General features: G+C 55.8%; 5 protein-coding genes across 5 annotated transcripts in view; 2 read left to right on the top strand and 3 right to left on the bottom strand.

The window, feature by feature from the left end:
• The window catches only part of PTSG_12831 (uncharacterized protein), a gene marked incomplete at both ends in the record, with an annotated part of 3,058 nt that extends 676 nt beyond the window's left edge, over nt 1-2,382 (top strand). The window contains 9 exons of the mRNA XM_004989802.1: nt 24-161; nt 329-380; nt 631-726; nt 919-975; nt 1,186-1,275; nt 1,504-1,578; nt 1,816-1,913; nt 2,058-2,189; nt 2,323-2,382. Of these exons, the coding sequence (XP_004989859.1) occupies nt 24-161; nt 329-380; nt 631-726; nt 919-975; nt 1,186-1,275; nt 1,504-1,578; nt 1,816-1,913; nt 2,058-2,189; nt 2,323-2,382 (798 nt within the window). The remainder of the gene's footprint in view (nt 1-23; nt 162-328; nt 381-630; nt 727-918; nt 976-1,185; nt 1,276-1,503; nt 1,579-1,815; nt 1,914-2,057; nt 2,190-2,322) is intronic.
• Nucleotides 2,383-2,742: 360 nt separating this feature from the next.
• Nucleotides 2,743-7,764, bottom strand: PTSG_09058 (uncharacterized protein; the record flags this gene model as incomplete). The annotated part of the gene is made up of 12 exons (XM_004989801.1): nt 2,743-3,414; nt 3,664-3,753; nt 3,971-4,059; nt 4,330-4,495; nt 4,787-5,117; nt 5,384-5,521; nt 5,761-5,831; nt 6,014-6,083; nt 6,282-6,385; nt 6,552-6,841; nt 6,967-7,018; nt 7,195-7,764. 12 exons carry the CDS (start codon nt 7,762-7,764, stop codon nt 2,743-2,745), a joined length of 2,643 nt encoding a protein of 880 aa, XP_004989858.1.
• Nucleotides 7,765-8,998: 1,234 nt separating this feature from the next.
• Nucleotides 8,999-11,349, bottom strand: PTSG_12830 (uncharacterized protein; the record flags this gene model as incomplete). Its single annotated transcript, XM_004989800.1, has 4 exons — nt 10,838-11,349; nt 10,548-10,607; nt 9,221-10,374; nt 8,999-9,194 (listed from the first exon to the last, which is right to left on the bottom strand). The coding sequence occupies exons 1-4, from the start codon at nt 11,147-11,149 to the stop codon at nt 8,999-9,001; spliced, it is 1,722 nt and encodes a 573-aa protein (XP_004989857.1). The 5' UTR covers nt 11,150-11,349.
• A 217-nt stretch (nt 11,350-11,566) lies between these two features.
• Nucleotides 11,567-13,203, top strand: PTSG_09057 (uncharacterized protein). Its single transcript, XM_004989799.1, has 4 exons — nt 11,567-11,729; nt 11,967-12,118; nt 12,315-12,419; nt 12,690-13,203. Exons 1-4 carry the CDS (start codon nt 11,696-11,698, stop codon nt 12,783-12,785), a joined length of 387 nt encoding a protein of 128 aa, XP_004989856.1. The 5' UTR covers nt 11,567-11,695; the 3' UTR covers nt 12,786-13,203.
• Nucleotides 13,078-15,673, bottom strand: PTSG_12829 (uncharacterized protein). Its single transcript, XM_004989798.1, has 4 exons — nt 15,402-15,673; nt 14,956-15,165; nt 14,526-14,652; nt 13,078-13,875 (listed from the first exon to the last, which is right to left on the bottom strand). Exons 1-4 carry the CDS (start codon nt 15,599-15,601, stop codon nt 13,216-13,218), a joined length of 1,197 nt encoding a protein of 398 aa, XP_004989855.1. The 5' UTR covers nt 15,602-15,673; the 3' UTR covers nt 13,078-13,215.
• Nucleotides 15,674-15,717: the final 44 nt, after the last annotated feature.

Here is a 15,717-nt window from a genome sequence, read left to right as displayed (position 1 = left end):
CCATGCCCATTCCGTCAACGCAGATCACTGGCGCCGCGTTTGTGGCAGCAGCATATTACGAGCAGAACTGGAGCATCTTCGACCACATGATCAACAAGATAAAAGCAGACCCCATAGCCACGTTCATATCGCATGGCGGCCGCGTATCAGCGAAAGAAGCGGTAAGCTGATATCACACATGCGTGCATGTGAATGTGCATGCTTGCATGCAAGCATGCACAACGATGTGTGCGCTGGCATGCTCGAGTGCGCACGTGTGTTGGTATTCAAGTATTCAGGCGCGCATGCCCCTCCTACAACTTCATCATCAAACGCATCCATGCTGTAGTTCTTGGCTTTTCGCTATGGCGTGATCAAACCATGGGAGTTGGACATTTACGGTAAGACACGACGGATGTACGTGGTTTTGCTGGGATAGAGTCTTTCTTGGCGCAGGGGGTAGTTGAGTATGTACGTACTGCGCAATGAACAGCGCCAGCTTCTGCGCTTTTTGTGTTGGTGCTGCTCTCATGCCCTCATGCCCTCATGCTCGTTTCTTCGTACTCATGAACACACACGCACGCCTGACATTCACGAACCATGTACCAACCTGAACCACATATGCTCTGCCTGCCGGGCCGACTGCTGCAGTGTTTCTTGCCATGTCCAGCCTGGTAATCCTCCTCAGGAAACGTCCTCGTTTCCATTCTTTCATACGGCGCAACTTCGAACACAGGCCCGCAAGCGGTAAACAAGGCGTGTGTGTGTATGTGTGCTTGCTCGTCTGTGCGTTCAGTGTGTTCGTATGTGTCTCTGTGTGTGTGCGCTGTGTGCACCTGTTGTGTTGATGCGTTTGTGTGTACATGCCTGTGTTTGTCATGTTGCAGCGTTGCTGACACATGTCTCACAATGGTGGACTGCGTTCTGACCTCTATTCAGGCGTGATACGTACGATGTTCACGTCCGCGCTCAGCCACTCGACAATGATGCACGCTTGTCAGTCATTCGTAATTCTCGTTCATGATACTGTGCTGCAATCCCGTTGCCATTCACAACCATAGAACCCATACGTCAACCACACAAAGCCGACACATTGACTCAGCCATGCCATTGAACGGCAACGCCACCGCCATTGCCATCAGTTCATTACTCACCACTTTCCCTCTCATCATCAACCATCACGTCTATCACCACCGACACCACCAGTGCTCAATACCTGGGCTTTGGTCCTCATCGTCCCCTCCGTCTATTTGAACGGTTCACCATCAGAGTTTTGGGCATTCTGTTCTGGTGCAGGTAGGTTATTTCAGTCGTCGTGCTGTGATTACGAAGTGTTGATGCGTGGTTACATGGAGTATGCTTGCCTGCTTGCAAGCAGTCGAGCAGTGTATGATGCTTTGGTTTGCGGTTGCACTGTTACAGTTGCCCTATTGTCAAGCTGCTGCTGTGCCTTCCCTTGGCAGCTTGGCACTACATCTTGCCCTGACGCATGCGTGTCCCTGTGTCCGTGGTGTGTTGCAATAGCCATGTTCTCCAGCCTCGGGTCTGTTGTTCAAATGCTTTTGACACGTCGTGCAATCCTTGGCGTTGGCGCTTCAGGTTTGTGTTACTGCAGCGTGCATGTGCTCGTAAGTGCATGCTTGCTTCCATCAGATCTGCATGTTTAGAGTGTGGGTGCACATGGTCATGTTTGTGTGTATGTATGTGTGTGTATGCGTGTGTATGTGTGCGTCTTTGTGTTTGATTTGCCCATCATCAGATCTCACCCATCCTGCCGTTCCTCATGCCACTGCTTGGTTTTGCCCCCTTTGTTGCGCTGTCTGCCTGTCTGCGCAGGCGTTATCATGGCTCTGCTCGCCATGAGCACATTCCTCAACGCCCAGTTCGACCGCGCCCTCATCCGATTCCCGTTCTTCGACTTGACAAGCGCCCAGGTGATGAGCACGTGTGAGCGTGAGTGTGTGGCGTGTGACAGTGGTTGCCAGGTCAATGACTCATTAGAGCATCACTCACTCACATCAACTTCGCCTGCTCTCCTTGCACTACCTGTAATCATCACTTGCTTTTGATGCATGCAGCTGCTCATAGCTGTGATGGCGCTTGATGTGGCTGTTGCTGTGATGTGTGTCTCGCGTGGCTGGCGCTTGCGAAGCCACGCCAAACGCCTTTTTGGCGCCCTTTTTGGCGGTTTCTACTTCTTCAAGGGACAGGTGTGTGTATATGTGCGTGCCGGTGTTGTTCTTGCCACGAGCTCCTTACTAACGTTTGCACACACACACACACACACACACACACACACACACACACACACACACACACACACACACACACACACACACACAGCACTTGCAAGAAGACCTGCGAAGCCACTTCCGCCTGACATCCATGCTGAAGAAGCCCTGAGCGTCGTGTTGCCTTCTTTCACATGGGATTCAACTGTTGTACGTTTACTCCAGAAACACCGCATATGCAAATAAAACACTCGGGCCACTCAAGTCTTTGGACGTTGTGATAGCGAGAATCGTGTGCATTGCACCACAACATGAGAAGTGGCTTCAAATGGACGTGAGCACGAGAAAGTGGAATGATGGCCCATTCACACATCAAACACACACATCAAACACACTACGGAGCAAATACTCTTGCAGATAGAAAAGAAGCAAACCAAATCACACCGCCCCGCCCCCCCCCCCAACACCCACTCTCACAAATCGCCCACCACCACCACCACCACCACCACCACCACCACCACCGCCTCTATCATCAGAGCAGGCCGTAGTATTCCTCGACGGGGACGGGCTCGAGCCCTTCCACCTTGCGCGTAATCTCCTTCACCACCGCCCGCAGGTCCTCCTCCCCAAACCGGACAACAAGGCACTCCATGTGCCCCTGCAGCTCCCGCTCGTGTCGGATCGTGCAGTCAACACAGCACAGCTGCGGCGGTCCACCCGCATCGCTGCTGCCGTCACTGCTACCATGCTCGCGGCTGTTGTGCCCGTCACCGCCGCTGCCATCATCCCCTCCCTCGCTGCTGCTGCTGCTCTTGTTGCTGATCTTGTTGCTGCTGCTGGCATGGTGGTGGCGGTGTTGCCGGCGACCACGGCCCTCGGCCTCGTCATCCTCATCGTAGCGCGTGCGCACCCCCTCCCTCTCAAACCGCAGCGACGTGCCGGGGGAAACCATGACGGCAGAGAGGAAGCAGATGCGACGACAGCTGCCGCACGCCATGCACATGTTCTCCAGCGCAGCGCCCCGCACGTCCTCTGCCGTGGACTTGCCGAGGCCGCGGGCCATTCGCATGCGCGTGGCCATCGTCTCAATTGTCTGCATCGCGTGCTTTTGCGTACGCATGGAAGAGGACGAGGACGACGGGTCCTGCACGTCAAACACCTCCGCATTCGTGCGAATCGCTTCCGACAGCGTCCGCAGCGGCAGCTGGTGGCCCGGGGGATGGGAATGGGAAGAGAGAAGGGAGAGGGAGAAGTGGGACGTGAGAGATTTGATGGAAGGCACGCATGCACGTGGTGTGCATGTGACAAACGCAGAATTGCGCAGTTGCAACACACACACGCACGCACACGCACAAAGTACACACAAGTACACACACACACATATACGCACACACACACACATATACGCACACACAACCACACACATATGTACACACACATATGTACACTACACCTGTGCAAGGCGGCTGCGTCTGATGCGGAGTTCCTTGGCGATAATCTGCTTGACGAGCGGAAATGCGTAGCGCAGCATGTCCCGGTCCGTCTGACACATGCAAACGTGATTGGAGGGAAAACAACGGTGGTGCAGAGATGGGGAGACGGACACGAGGAGAGCACACAAGCAAACGGCAACATCGAAGATGTGAGGTGAGCACAGACCGGCCCAATGGTATGCAATGTCAGGAGTTGCGACAGTAACCAAGTGCGACTACGACTACAATTATCGTCACGACCACAACAACGACCACAATTATCGTCACCTCTTGCAGGGCGACTTGGCACAGGAGCTTCTCCTGGTCGAGCGTCGTCGGCCGCTTCTCGAGCTGATACTGCTGCATCGCACGCATGCCTGCAGTGGTGATAATGTTTATGATGGTGTGGGGGGCAAGGAGCAGAGATGAGGGGGGATGGTGGGTGAGCGAAATGGCGTCAGCAGCGTCAGTGAATGTGATTTGTGGTCCACAACAAGGTAACGGCAGAGGCAGGTCGACACAGACACACAGAAATCCAAATACAGAAAATCCAACCCCCCCCCCCCCCCCAAACACACACACACACACACACACACACACACACACACACACACACACACACACACACACACACACAGACGCAGTACCGAAAGGGAGCCAGTCGGCGGCAGCAAAGTTGACGGCCTCGCAGCAGTTGAACCCCTGGCTGAAGCCGGCGTGGTAGGCCTGGGGAAACGTCACCACGTAGTCGCGCGGCTTCTGCACGCACGTCGAGATGAGCACGCCCTCAGCGGCAAGCACATCCGGCGGCACCTGAATGAAGAGTCGAGGAGGGAAAGGGATGAGGAACACGCTCGCAAGGAAAATCACAGAAGGAGAAGGTAACAAGGTTGAGAACTCCTCAGCGACACACACGCAGACAGATGGATAGAAAAAAAACAGACACACACACACACATCCACACACGCACGCACGCACGCACGCACGCACGCACGCACGCACGCACGCACGCACATATACACACACACACATACACACACACAGACATACACACCGCACCCAACCGCCCCGCCTCTCAGTTCCACTGCCTCCGCATCACGGCACCTGTGTGACGAGGTCGTGCATGAGGCTTGGGTTGTTCCTAAACTCGTTTGGCAGATGCTTTTGAAACGCGGCCTCCAGCTTGTGGGCGTGGCTGGAAGGCACGCCGTACCAGCGCTTGCCGTCGCCAAAGTGCATGTAATTGATGCTGTAGAGGAAGTTGTCCTCGACGTGCCAGCAAAAAGAGGAGAAGAGCATGCCGACATAGAGCCAGGGCATGCTGATGCCCGAGATGCCGTCAAGGTACTTGAGCATCGACTCCGGCACGCCAGGCAGCACGTTCAGGTTGAACCCAAACCGCGAGTACACCTCCTTTGGCGACGTCGGGAACGCGCTGGTGGTGGGTGGTGGATATGGTTGCGAGAGGGAGGAAGACGGGCATGGTAAGTGGATATGGTCGAGGGCAACGCGAGTGGGTGGGTGAGTGGAGGTGATAAGGTTGTGCGTGCGTGTGTGCGTGTGCCAAGCTTCCACCACACTGCCATCATGTTGTATTGCCATTATCTCATTCTCACTCACTCACACACACTCTCTCTGTCTCACTCACTCCCACCACCACCACCACCACCACCACGACCGCGTGGGTTGCGCGCGCCCTACCTGCCGTGCACGGTGGTGTCAATGTCGCTGCCGTAGAACGTGTTGAAGTGCTCCTCCCCCGTCACCGTTTCCCAGTACTTCTTCTCAATCTCGGCCTCGGGCGGCAGCGCAGTCGCAAACTCGGCGCCATACACCCGCCTGCAGCAGCAGTCGCATCATGGGTGGGTGAAAGATGCAAGTGGTGCAGTGCAAGCACAGCAGGTACACGCAAGGAGAGAACAAACCAAACAACCAACCAACCAACCAACCAACCAACCAACCAACCAAACAAACAAACAAACAAACAAACAAACAACCAACCAACCAACCAACCAGCCAACCAAACAAACAAACAAACAAGTGCACACAATCGCGACTATTCATCGCGTGCGCGTTACCTGCGCCAGGCCTGGTCCATGCGCTTGAACGACGCCAGCGAGTGCTGCATCCCGGACCCAAACCCAAATGGCTGTGCACACACAAAAAGAGTGAAATCGCATCACACCACTCACGTGAGCGCAATCTACGTACAAGCAGATGCTGTACCGCAAAGCAACAGGCGCAGGTCATCAGCACCAGCAATATCAACAACGACACCGCAACGATGACGTCTGTGATTTGATGTGTGTGTGTGTGTGTGTGTGTGTGTACCTCGTCGCAGTGGGATGGGTGGCTGCGGTTGAGGCGCACCTCCCGCTCCAGACGCGCGCGCTCGGCATCGCTACCCGAGGGGAGGATGGAAGACAGGGACAAGGGTAGGAGGATGTCATGACACGGTGAGGGCAACCCGCGGAATAGTCACTCAACAAAGCACACACACACACACACACACACACACACACACACACACACACACACACACACACACACACACACACAGGCATGACGCAAGTAGAGTCACATCAAACGTCCTCCTGACCTGAGCATGGAGTATGAGAGGAGGTACTTGGTGTAGAGGGTGAACATGGCGGTTGGGCGCGTGGAAAAGCGCGGAATGCCCAGACGTTCAGCAACATCGCCCCACTGCACACACACAAATGTGTGAATTCACAAGAACGAAGGTGAATATGAACGCGAACATCCAAATACACACATACACATACACCCCCCCCCCCCCCCACACACACACACACACATCCACACACACACTATCACCACCCCAACCCCACCAAAAGCAGCGGCAACGCACCGCGTGTGAGTCTGTGATGACCTGCGCGCCGCCAAACCGAAGCACAATGTGGTACAGGCGGTACAAGTCCACCTCCACCTGCGCCAGCATCGGCCATGGGTCAAGCGCGATGCCCTCCGTGTGCAAGTGCGCGCGCAGGGCGTCCAGGAAGAGGGAGCGTGCGTTACGGCGGCGGAACAGCTGGTGTGTGCGCTCTGAGCGGGTGGAGAAGTAGAAGTCACGCTCGTCGAGAACGCACGGCGGCTGCCACACATCCGGCGGCCGGATCACGCAGATACCAAACTTCTCCGCTGCAGGTGGTGGAAGGGGTGGTAATGGGGTTGGGGAAGTGAGGGTGGGGGAGGTGGCAAGAATGGGGTGATGGGTTGGTTTGGTCGCGAGTGGCGGTTGGAGTGACACAAGATGCTTTGCTCACCTTCATGTCGAATGGCTGCGATGTACTTGAGCGGGTTGCTGAACTCCTCCACCTGGCAAGAGCGGAGCGGTGTTGACGACAAGATGAGTTTGACGACGGGGTGAAACGGGAGCAACGAGACAGGAAGCAGGGAGGCAGAGAGGTAGGGAGACAGAGACAGAGACAGAGACACCCACGTAGACACACTCACCCACAGTCACACAAGTATAAAGACAATCAGGGACTCACCGACGGGTGGAAGACGGGGCAGTCGACAATGTTGAAGTAGGAAACCTTCGAGTGCGGATACCCGTGGACCGTCGCCGCATTTCTGCCACCACCAACTTCATCATCGTGGTTGTCACCATCGCCATCATCGTGGTTGTTGCGCGCATCGTCGGGTGCCGTTGATGAGGCGCCCGACCGCGCTGTGCCCACGCCATCATCATCACCACCGTCATCACCTCCACGAGCACCTCCTTCACCACCATCGAGTGCACTGCTGTCATCATGGGCGTTAAGGTGTGCTTCGTGTATGCTCTCCTCTGCCTCCTCCTTCACCTTCGTCTCCAGTTCTGTTGTCTCGCCTCCTGCCGTCTTCGTCACCAGGCGTGGCCGCTTCATCACCTTGTCACCGTCGCCATCACCACCACTGCTCACGTTGTTGTTGTTGCTGGTGTTGGTGCTGATCATGTCGCTGGCATCATTGCTGTTGCTGCTGCTGCTGTTGTTGTTGCTGTTGCTACCACCGGTGTTCTCAAACGCAGACAGCACGGCGTCCCCGCGCACCAGCGCCTCCAACTCCGCACGCGCAGCCATCTCTGTTGTTGTTGTTGTTGTTGTTGTTGTTGTTGTTGTTGTTGTTGTTGTTGTTGTTGTTGTTGTTGTTGTTGTTGTTGTTGCTGTTGCTGTTGCTGTTGTTGTTGTTGTTGTTGTTGTTGTTGTTGTTGTTGTTGTTGTTGTTGTTGTTGTTGTTGTTGTTGTTGTTGTTGTTGTCGCACACGGGTCAGCGGTAGAGCGCTGCGTTCGTGTTGATGAGGGATTCGGCGACGCAGATGGGGCGCGTTAAAGCCGTGATCACGTCCGCACTCGCAATGAAGAACCGCTGCACACACGAAACCCCAAGGCGTAAACACGAGGGTGGTGATGGTGGTGATGGTGGTGATGGTGGTGGTGGTGATGATCATGAGGGGGACGACGGCGTGACAGGCAGCCATCGGACACACGCACGTGCACACCCACCCACACCCACATCCCCACACAATTCACACACACGCACTCGCACACTCCAAAACTCACCCTCTGTGTAATGCTTCTGCGGAGCTGAATGGAGGGCTTGCGTGCACAGGTGGTGCTCACTGACAAACGACGACGGCAAAGCAAATGACAAGCAGGTGCCACAGGACCAGCAGCAGGATCAGCAGGAACGGAGTGTGAACGACAGGAACATGAACAAGCCAAACAAGCAAGCAAGCGTGCATGCACGCGAATGCACCGATGGTGTGACACACCTCGTTCCTCTGGGAGTTTCTGTGGCGAGTTGCTCCTCGCTGGCTTGGCTGCAAGGCCCAACAAAACACACAGTCAAGAGTGCATGCATGCATGCAGCAGAGTGAGGCGCGCACGAGCCATCGCAGGGGTCCAATACCACCTCCATCCACCCCCTACAAAGTCTCCAATCATATCAGCCCCATCACGTCCTCCCCTCTCCTCCAATACCAGCAGCAGTCACGGCGTACCGTCGCTGGAGTGACTGCGGCGGCGGCTGCTTCCGCGACTCGGCGTGCGCGAACCAACCTCTCCTCCTCGTCCTCCTCCTCCCCCTCCTCCTGTGGTTGCTGCTGCTGCTGGTGGTGGTGGTGGTGTCACTGGTGTTATCGGCGCTTTCGGTGTTGCTGCTGGATCTGCCGTGTCCGGTACAAGTGGCGATGCCGCTCCCGTTGTCTTCCGGCCGCGCCTCGCTGTCAAGCTCTTCTTACTCGCGCCTTTGCGTGCTCTTGTCGCTTGTGCACTCCGCTTGGCACTACTGCTGCTGCTGCTGCTACCGCTGCTGTTAGTACGCTTGCGCGTCTTGGTTCGCTGTGCTGGTGCTTGCGCTGTGGTCGCTGGTGCTGGCGGCGTCCGCTGCAATCGCGTTGCTCGCGCCGGTGCTCCTGTCTTCCTCACCGCTCTGCGGGCTGTTGGTGCCGCTGGTGGTGCCGCTGTTGGTGGCTGTGTTGGTACCACTGCCTCCTGCTTGGGTGAAAGTGCTGGCACCGATGCAACCGGCGAAGACTGCTGCTGTTGTTGTTGTTGTTGTTGTTGCTCTTCTTCCTTCTTCTGCTTTTTCTGCTTGTTCCGTGACTGATGGCGGGCTGTCTTTGCGCGCTTGCTGCGGGTTTCGCTCGTTTGCTTCCCTGCCGCCCGCTTCTTCTGTTGCTGCCGCTGTTCCAGCTGTACCGGGGCCTGCTTTGGGGATGGGTGTTGTTGGACTTGTTCTTTCTTCGGGCTGCCGGTTACACGAGAAGATGCTCCTTCTTCGACGGCCTCCTCCTCTTCAGCTGCTGCTGCTTCTTCCTCCCCTTCAACTCCTTCTTCAACTGCTTGTTTGTCCTCTTCTTCCTCGTCCTCGTCCTCCTGTTCGTCGTCGTCGTCGTCAATGACAATCACTTCCTCGTCGCCGAGCGCGCTGCTGCCGCTGCTGACAACGTACACAGACCCCTCCTCTTCTTCCTCGTCCCCGCTGTTGTCGTCACCTGGCGGTGCTGATGGCGAGGTTGACGATGACGATGATGATGAGGATGACAAGCCGTAGGACGCTTGCTTTGTGGCAAACGCGGCAACACCAACCTCACGCGGCGCCTCTGCTTCCGCTTGTTCCCTTTCTTCCTCTGCTTCGTCGTCGTCGTCGTCAGATGACCACCCGTGCGAGGCTCGCTTCACAGCAAATGCAGCAACACCAAACTCTCCCACTTCTTGAACTTCCTCTTCCTCTTCGTCGTTGTCTTCTTCTTCTTGACTTTCCTCTTCCTCCTCCTCCTCCTCCTCTTCCTCTTCCTCTTCCTCTTGCTGCTCTACTTCTTCCGCGCCTTCTTCTTCTTCCTCCTCGTCCTCGTCGTCGTCAGATGACCACCCGTTTGAGGCTTGCTTGACAGCAAATGCAGCAACACCAAACTCTCCTTTGCCTTTCTCCTCGTTGTCGGCTTGCCCCTTTGCGTCTTCGCTTTCTTCTCCTTCTTCCTCTTCCACTTCCTCCTGCTCTTCCTCCTCGTCAGATGTCCACCGGTGTGAGGGCTGCTTGACGGCGAATGCGGGTGTGTCAAGGACCTCCGATACGTTCAGTCCCGGGCCAGAACGGCTTCCTTGCTCGTCCTCTCCCTGATTTGCTTCCTCCTCCTCCTCGTCGTCGTCGTTGACCTGCACGTGCTCTTTGGCTTCACACAGCGACGCCTGTCGAAAGCCATCGTTGGCATGCAAGCATCCGCACAAACGTGAGCAGCATTGTACAGCCAACTTCATCTTTACGGACAGTGCATGCACATCTACACTAAACAAAGCAAAATCCACACACACACACACCCACGGACACACCAACAATACAGTTGCTCATGACAGAAGCATACCCGTAGTGCACGCTCAAGGAGGGCTTGTTCCCGATGGCTTGCAAAGAGGGTGTCGTCAAGCTAACAACGCATGACAAGTCAGACATGAGTGGGCCATTTGTGGCCGACACAGCAGGCGCACATGCCATGCACGCATGCGGCAAACACATCAACAGAACGAAACACGTGGTCGACAGAGCGCTAGATGCCCTGAGTATGAGCGCACGCGTGGACACACACACACACACAGACAAATACGCACATGAAACAGGCGCCACACGATGCGCGCGCACACACACACACACACTCACGCTGGATGGGCGTTGTCGACGGGAGCGGCCCGATGTGCGACGGCTAAGCTCACCAGCGAGTAGCTTGCGCTGCTCTTCGATATCAACCGCAAAGCCGAGCTCTGCCTCGAGTTCGGCGGCGATGGTCTGCGGGTCCTTCTCTGCTTCGTGCGCTGCCGGGCTTGGTGTTGGCGGTGTCTTTGTGCTGCCCGCGCTTTCGTGTTGCAACCGTCCCTTTTTCTGGCGTGCCGTTGTCCGCGACGATGAGCCTCTCGTTGTCGTTGCTCTTGCTCTTGCTGGTTGGGTGCGACGGCTTCTGGCACGTCTTGGCATCACACCATGTACTTCAACCAACCCCCAACACACGCGCGCGTGCACGTGTTACTTGGTGTGTGTCGAAGGAGGCGGAAACTTGGGCGATGGGGTGAGGGTGCTGTCGAAGGACGCTCTGTCGATTGGTGGCTTGTCGACCCCCCTCTTGCTTGGGCAGTGCTGTGTGTCGAGTGCGGCGACAACAGAATGAATGAATGAGCGGATGAAGGAAATGATCACAGCAGCCACGCCGTCGCAGAAACACAAACACGAAGGTGAGCGAACACGTACCTGGTCGCTGTTTGGTTTGTTGGCGTGTGTGTGCTTGTTGCATCGGGGGTTTGTGCGGCATGACAATCACCTGAAGTTATCCACAAATGCTCCACAACCGTGTCCGCGCAATTCAAAGCCGGCGGTTGCAATGCTCACTTCTCGTCATTTGAGCCGTGCCAACAACGACAACAATAACAGCTGTGCGGCTGGTGAGGAAGCGAACGCAGGCGAAGCCGAGGACGAGGAGTAGGCAGAAGGAAGGAGGAACCGACCAAGGGCAAGCAGCATTGGAACATGTCATCGCACCTCAAACCGACCATGGCCAAAGGTAGGCGCTTGTGTGTGTGTGTGTGTGTGTGTGTGTGTGTGTGTGTGTGTGTGTGTGTGTGTGTGTGTGTGTGTGTGTGTGTGTGTGTGTGTGTGTGTGTGTGTGTGTGTGTGTGTGCGCGCGCGCGCGTTTGTCTGTAGCCTTATCGGTCTCTGTCGCCTCTTACAAGCATGTGCGTGTACCCACCTCCTTCTCCCACACGTTTTGCCTTCGCTCTGCCACGTGTTGTCGTAACAGGCGCTGGTGCCGGAAGGCTGCAGGTTGCGCTGAAGCCTGGGCACAGCTTGATGGACTGGGTCAAGTTGAAGAACAAGAAAGGCCCCAGCCTCGCCGGCTCACGCAGGCAATCCCGTGAACCCATCACAAAGGAAGAGCTCGCACAACACAAGGTGTGCGCGCGCGTGTATGTGTGTGTGTGTGCGTATGTGTGTGTGTGTGTGTGTGTGTGCGTGCGTTTGATGTTGTTGAACGTGGATGTGCTCCACGGCCCCAACTGTTGACGTCATCCACGGCCGCTCCTTACTGACGCCCTTCTTGTACATTTCCTCCCCCTTCTCTCGCACACTCTCACTCTTCGTTTCCAAGGGTCCCGAGGGCGAGATTTGGATGGCGATCCGTGGCTACGTCTTCAATGTGACGCCATATCTGGACTTTCACCCCGGCGGCCGCGCGCAGCTCATGAAGGGAGCGGTATGGTAGTCGTTTGCGTGTGTGAATGCGTGCGTGTGGATGTGAATGAATGCATTTGCGTGTGTGTGCGTGAACACGTGCGTGTGTGTGTTGTGTGTGCGTGTGTGTGCGTGAACACGTGTGCGTGTGTGTGTGTGCGTGAACACGTGTGTGTGTTTGTGTGACACTGTGTTCCTTGCCCCGCTTGCTCTTATCCTCTCTCCCCTTTCACATCACACTCATCTCACGCCCCCTCCTCGTCATCTTGTCTCCTCTTCCCGTCGTCATCAGGGGAAAGACGCGACAAAGCTGTTTGACCACTATCACCCCTGGGTGAACGTGGCTGGCATGCTGGACAACTGCTGTGTTGGCAAACTCGCCCCGTAATACGATCACCAGCACGAATCTATGATCAAGAAACCATTGCGATCCTTACCATCATATCAATGCGACAACAACGCCTTCATCGCCTTGTCCACGACGATCATGATGTTCATACGCGTATGCATTTGAACGTGTTGTGGTATTGCAGCCATCCCCAATGCATGCTGACCAACGTGTGCATGCTTGTGCAACCCTTGTTAAACAACCACCTGACTCTGTCTGTCTGTCTGTCTTCTGTCTCTCTGTCTCTCTGTCTGTCTCTTTCTCTTCGTGTGCGTCTTTGTTGTCGGGCCTTGTCCTTTTGCTTGTTTGATGCCATGTTATCTGCACTCGTGTTCCAGAGGAACAACAGTTTATAATTGACAAACGAGCTCTCCTCTGAAGCTGTTGGCGAGTTAAGCCGCGACGCACACACACACACACACACACATGTTCACTTGCGTAAGCGTGCGGATCTGCGAACGCCGGCACTGGGCTGCTTGGTCTCTCCACCACCAGTGCCCCGCCTTGCCTTCTTCGTCGCCGCAGTACCATCATCATCATCGTCATCATCGTTGTCACTGCTACGGTTGGCTGCACCCTTACCCCTCCTTGTCGCTTTGCTTTGCTTGGCTGGCGCCTTCCTTCCCACCGTGGAAACCATCTCCTCTTTCTCCTCTTCTCCATCCCCATCTTCCTTGTCATTCGTGTCGTTCTTCTTCCCCTTCTTCTTCCCATTCCTTCCATCACCATTACCCTTAGCCTTCGTCTTCGTCGCCCCACCTGTTTTGTTCGCCTCTGCCTCTCTAAGTGCCTGCTGGTACTGGGCGTTTGTGCGCGTGAACACGAGCACGTGTTCGCTGCTCTGCGCCGCGTTGTAGCGGTACCCCTCCAAGTTGAACGCACGAATGTCGTCGAGTGACACGGCCTGGCACGTGCCGGCGTGGCGAACCATCAGCCCGCGCGCTCGCTTTGCATACGTGGAGATGATGCGGCCGTCGTGCTTGAACACGCAGTCCACCCACACCACACCCCCAGCAGCCGCACCAGCGCTGGTCAGGGCATCTCTGTTGACCACTTTGGAGTATTCGTTGGACGCAACGTTGACAACGATCTGGCGACGTGGGAGAGGGCAGGGACGAGACGAATGGGAGGAGGAGGGAAGAGAAGCACGTGAATGGGGGAATGACGGCTCCCAGGAGCATCATACAGACACACATATACACACACACACACACACACACACACACCAACACAAACACACACACAAAAACACGCACACACGCACACCGCGGCGTCATAACTGCGGCCGCGCGGGTTTCCCTTGCGACCAGTAAAGGCAAGGGACATAAACCTCTATTGCAAAAAAGTCGTTCCTGGGGGTTTGAGTAGCCGCCGCCAAGTACACAGTGACCTAAATTACACTCGCGTCTCATGAAGGAAGCGGGGGCCGGCTCGCGAATTCAGTATCTTCCATTGCCTGTCTGGCTAGTACAAATATATGGCGCACTGACCGCAAGTCATCGTCGTCCTCTCGCTGGGATTGCAGCTCGTATCAATTGAGTTACCTTTCAGAGTCACACTTGTCGTACCCTAATCCGCCTCTATTCTACATAGGCAGGCTTCATACCTGGGACACACGCACATACGCACACGCACACACGCACATACGCACACACACACACACACACACGCACACAAACACACACAGACACACACACACACACACCCTTCTCGCTTCACGTGTTCACTCCTCACACTGACCAGTCGTCCGTTCTCGTCTCGTGGCGCCGTCTTGAGCAGGTGTGCTGTCAGTGATTGCGTTTCCCAAAAGTCATACAGTGTCTTGGTTGACGTCACTTCCACGCCCAGCTTTGTGCCCATCTCCAACCTGCGCACCAAGCACACGCAGCGTGAGGCGACGACGAATCAGATACACGCATGCGAACGACAGCGTGGTGCTGGCAGTTGCACGCATTCGCAAACTCGCCAACAGCGTGCGTCACACACGCGCAGCCAGGATACCCATAACCAACTCCCTTCCCCCCCCCCCACACACACAGGCAATCCCTCTTCCGCCCGGCACACACAGACACACACACAGACACACACAGACACACACACACACACGCACACACACACACACACACAGAGACACACGCACACACACGCACGCACACACACACACACACACCTGTATGGTTGGATGACGTCGAGGGGTCGAAGCATGCCGTAGAGACCGGAGAGGATGCGCAAGCGTTCTTGGAGATAGTCAATGGCATTTGTATCGAGCGACCGAATGTCCAGGCCACGAAACGCTGGCCCGTCAAAGGCAAACGCGGCCTGCTTCAGCGTCACGTCGTCCGGCTTTGCTGTCGCATCCTGCGGCTTCCACGCCTGATATCTGACAGCACAGAACCAAACCACAAGGAACATGTGCATGTGCATGTGTGTGTGTTTGTGTGTTGGATGCAGCAGAAGAGAGCCATGGAGCGGGCTGCAGCGAAACACGATGGCAGTTCAAACAGCAAAAAGCGTGCACACACAGACACACATTCACACGCACACATGCACACACACAGACACACGCACACGTACACACACACACACAGACGCACGCACACATATAGAGACACATACCGGTCATAGTTGAGGGCTGCCAGGCTGCTGCTCAGCTTCATGAGAGCCTTGATGTCTGCCTGCGATTTTGTCTTGAGCACATCCATGAGCAGCCGCGTGGACGCCAGCATCGCTGGGGCCGTGAACGTGCCGAGCTGCTTCAACCGCTCCCCATCCTCCCCATACGTCAGCGTCTTCGTGGGCGACAACAGAAACAACATGGCGTGCGTGCCAGTGTTCGGTGGGCAGTGTTGAAGTGAGAGTGTTGTGCTGCTGCTGCACGCCAGTTCCACCCGTGCCGAAAATTCGTTTAAAGTTTACACCATTTCTCTACAAC

The sequence above is a fragment of the Salpingoeca rosetta genome (genome assembly GCF_000188695.1).
Source record: "Salpingoeca rosetta unplaced genomic scaffold supercont1.27, whole genome shotgun sequence".
Taxonomy (NCBI): domain Eukaryota; class Choanoflagellata; order Craspedida; family Salpingoecidae; genus Salpingoeca; species Salpingoeca rosetta.
Note: the sequence above shows the minus strand (reverse complement) of the source record. Positions and strands in the feature narration are given on the sequence as shown.

Excerpts from the sequence above, each read along its gene's own strand:
- PTSG_09057 (XM_004989799.1), top strand. The coding sequence starts at position 11,696 with ATGTCATCGCACCTCAAACCGACCATGGCCAAAG. Across the intron at positions 12,119-12,314 it reads AAGAGCTCGCACAACACAAG|GGTCCCGAGGGCGAGATTTG; the intron begins GTGTGCGCGCGC and ends TTCGTTTCCAAG. Across the intron at positions 12,420-12,689 it reads CGCAGCTCATGAAGGGAGCG|GGGAAAGACGCGACAAAGCT; the intron begins GTATGGTAGTCG and ends CGTCGTCATCAG.
- PTSG_12829 (XM_004989798.1), bottom strand. The coding sequence starts at position 15,601 with ATGTTGTTTCTGTTGTCGCCCACGAAGACGCTGACGTATGGGGAGGAT. Across the intron at positions 15,166-15,401 it reads GCAGCCCTCAACTATGACCG|ATATCAGGCGTGGAAGCCGC; the intron begins GTATGTGTCTCT and ends CTGTGCTGTCAG. Across the intron at positions 14,653-14,955 it reads GACGTCATCCAACCATACAG|GTTGGAGATGGGCACAAAGC; the intron begins GTGTGTGTGTGT and ends CTTGGTGCGCAG.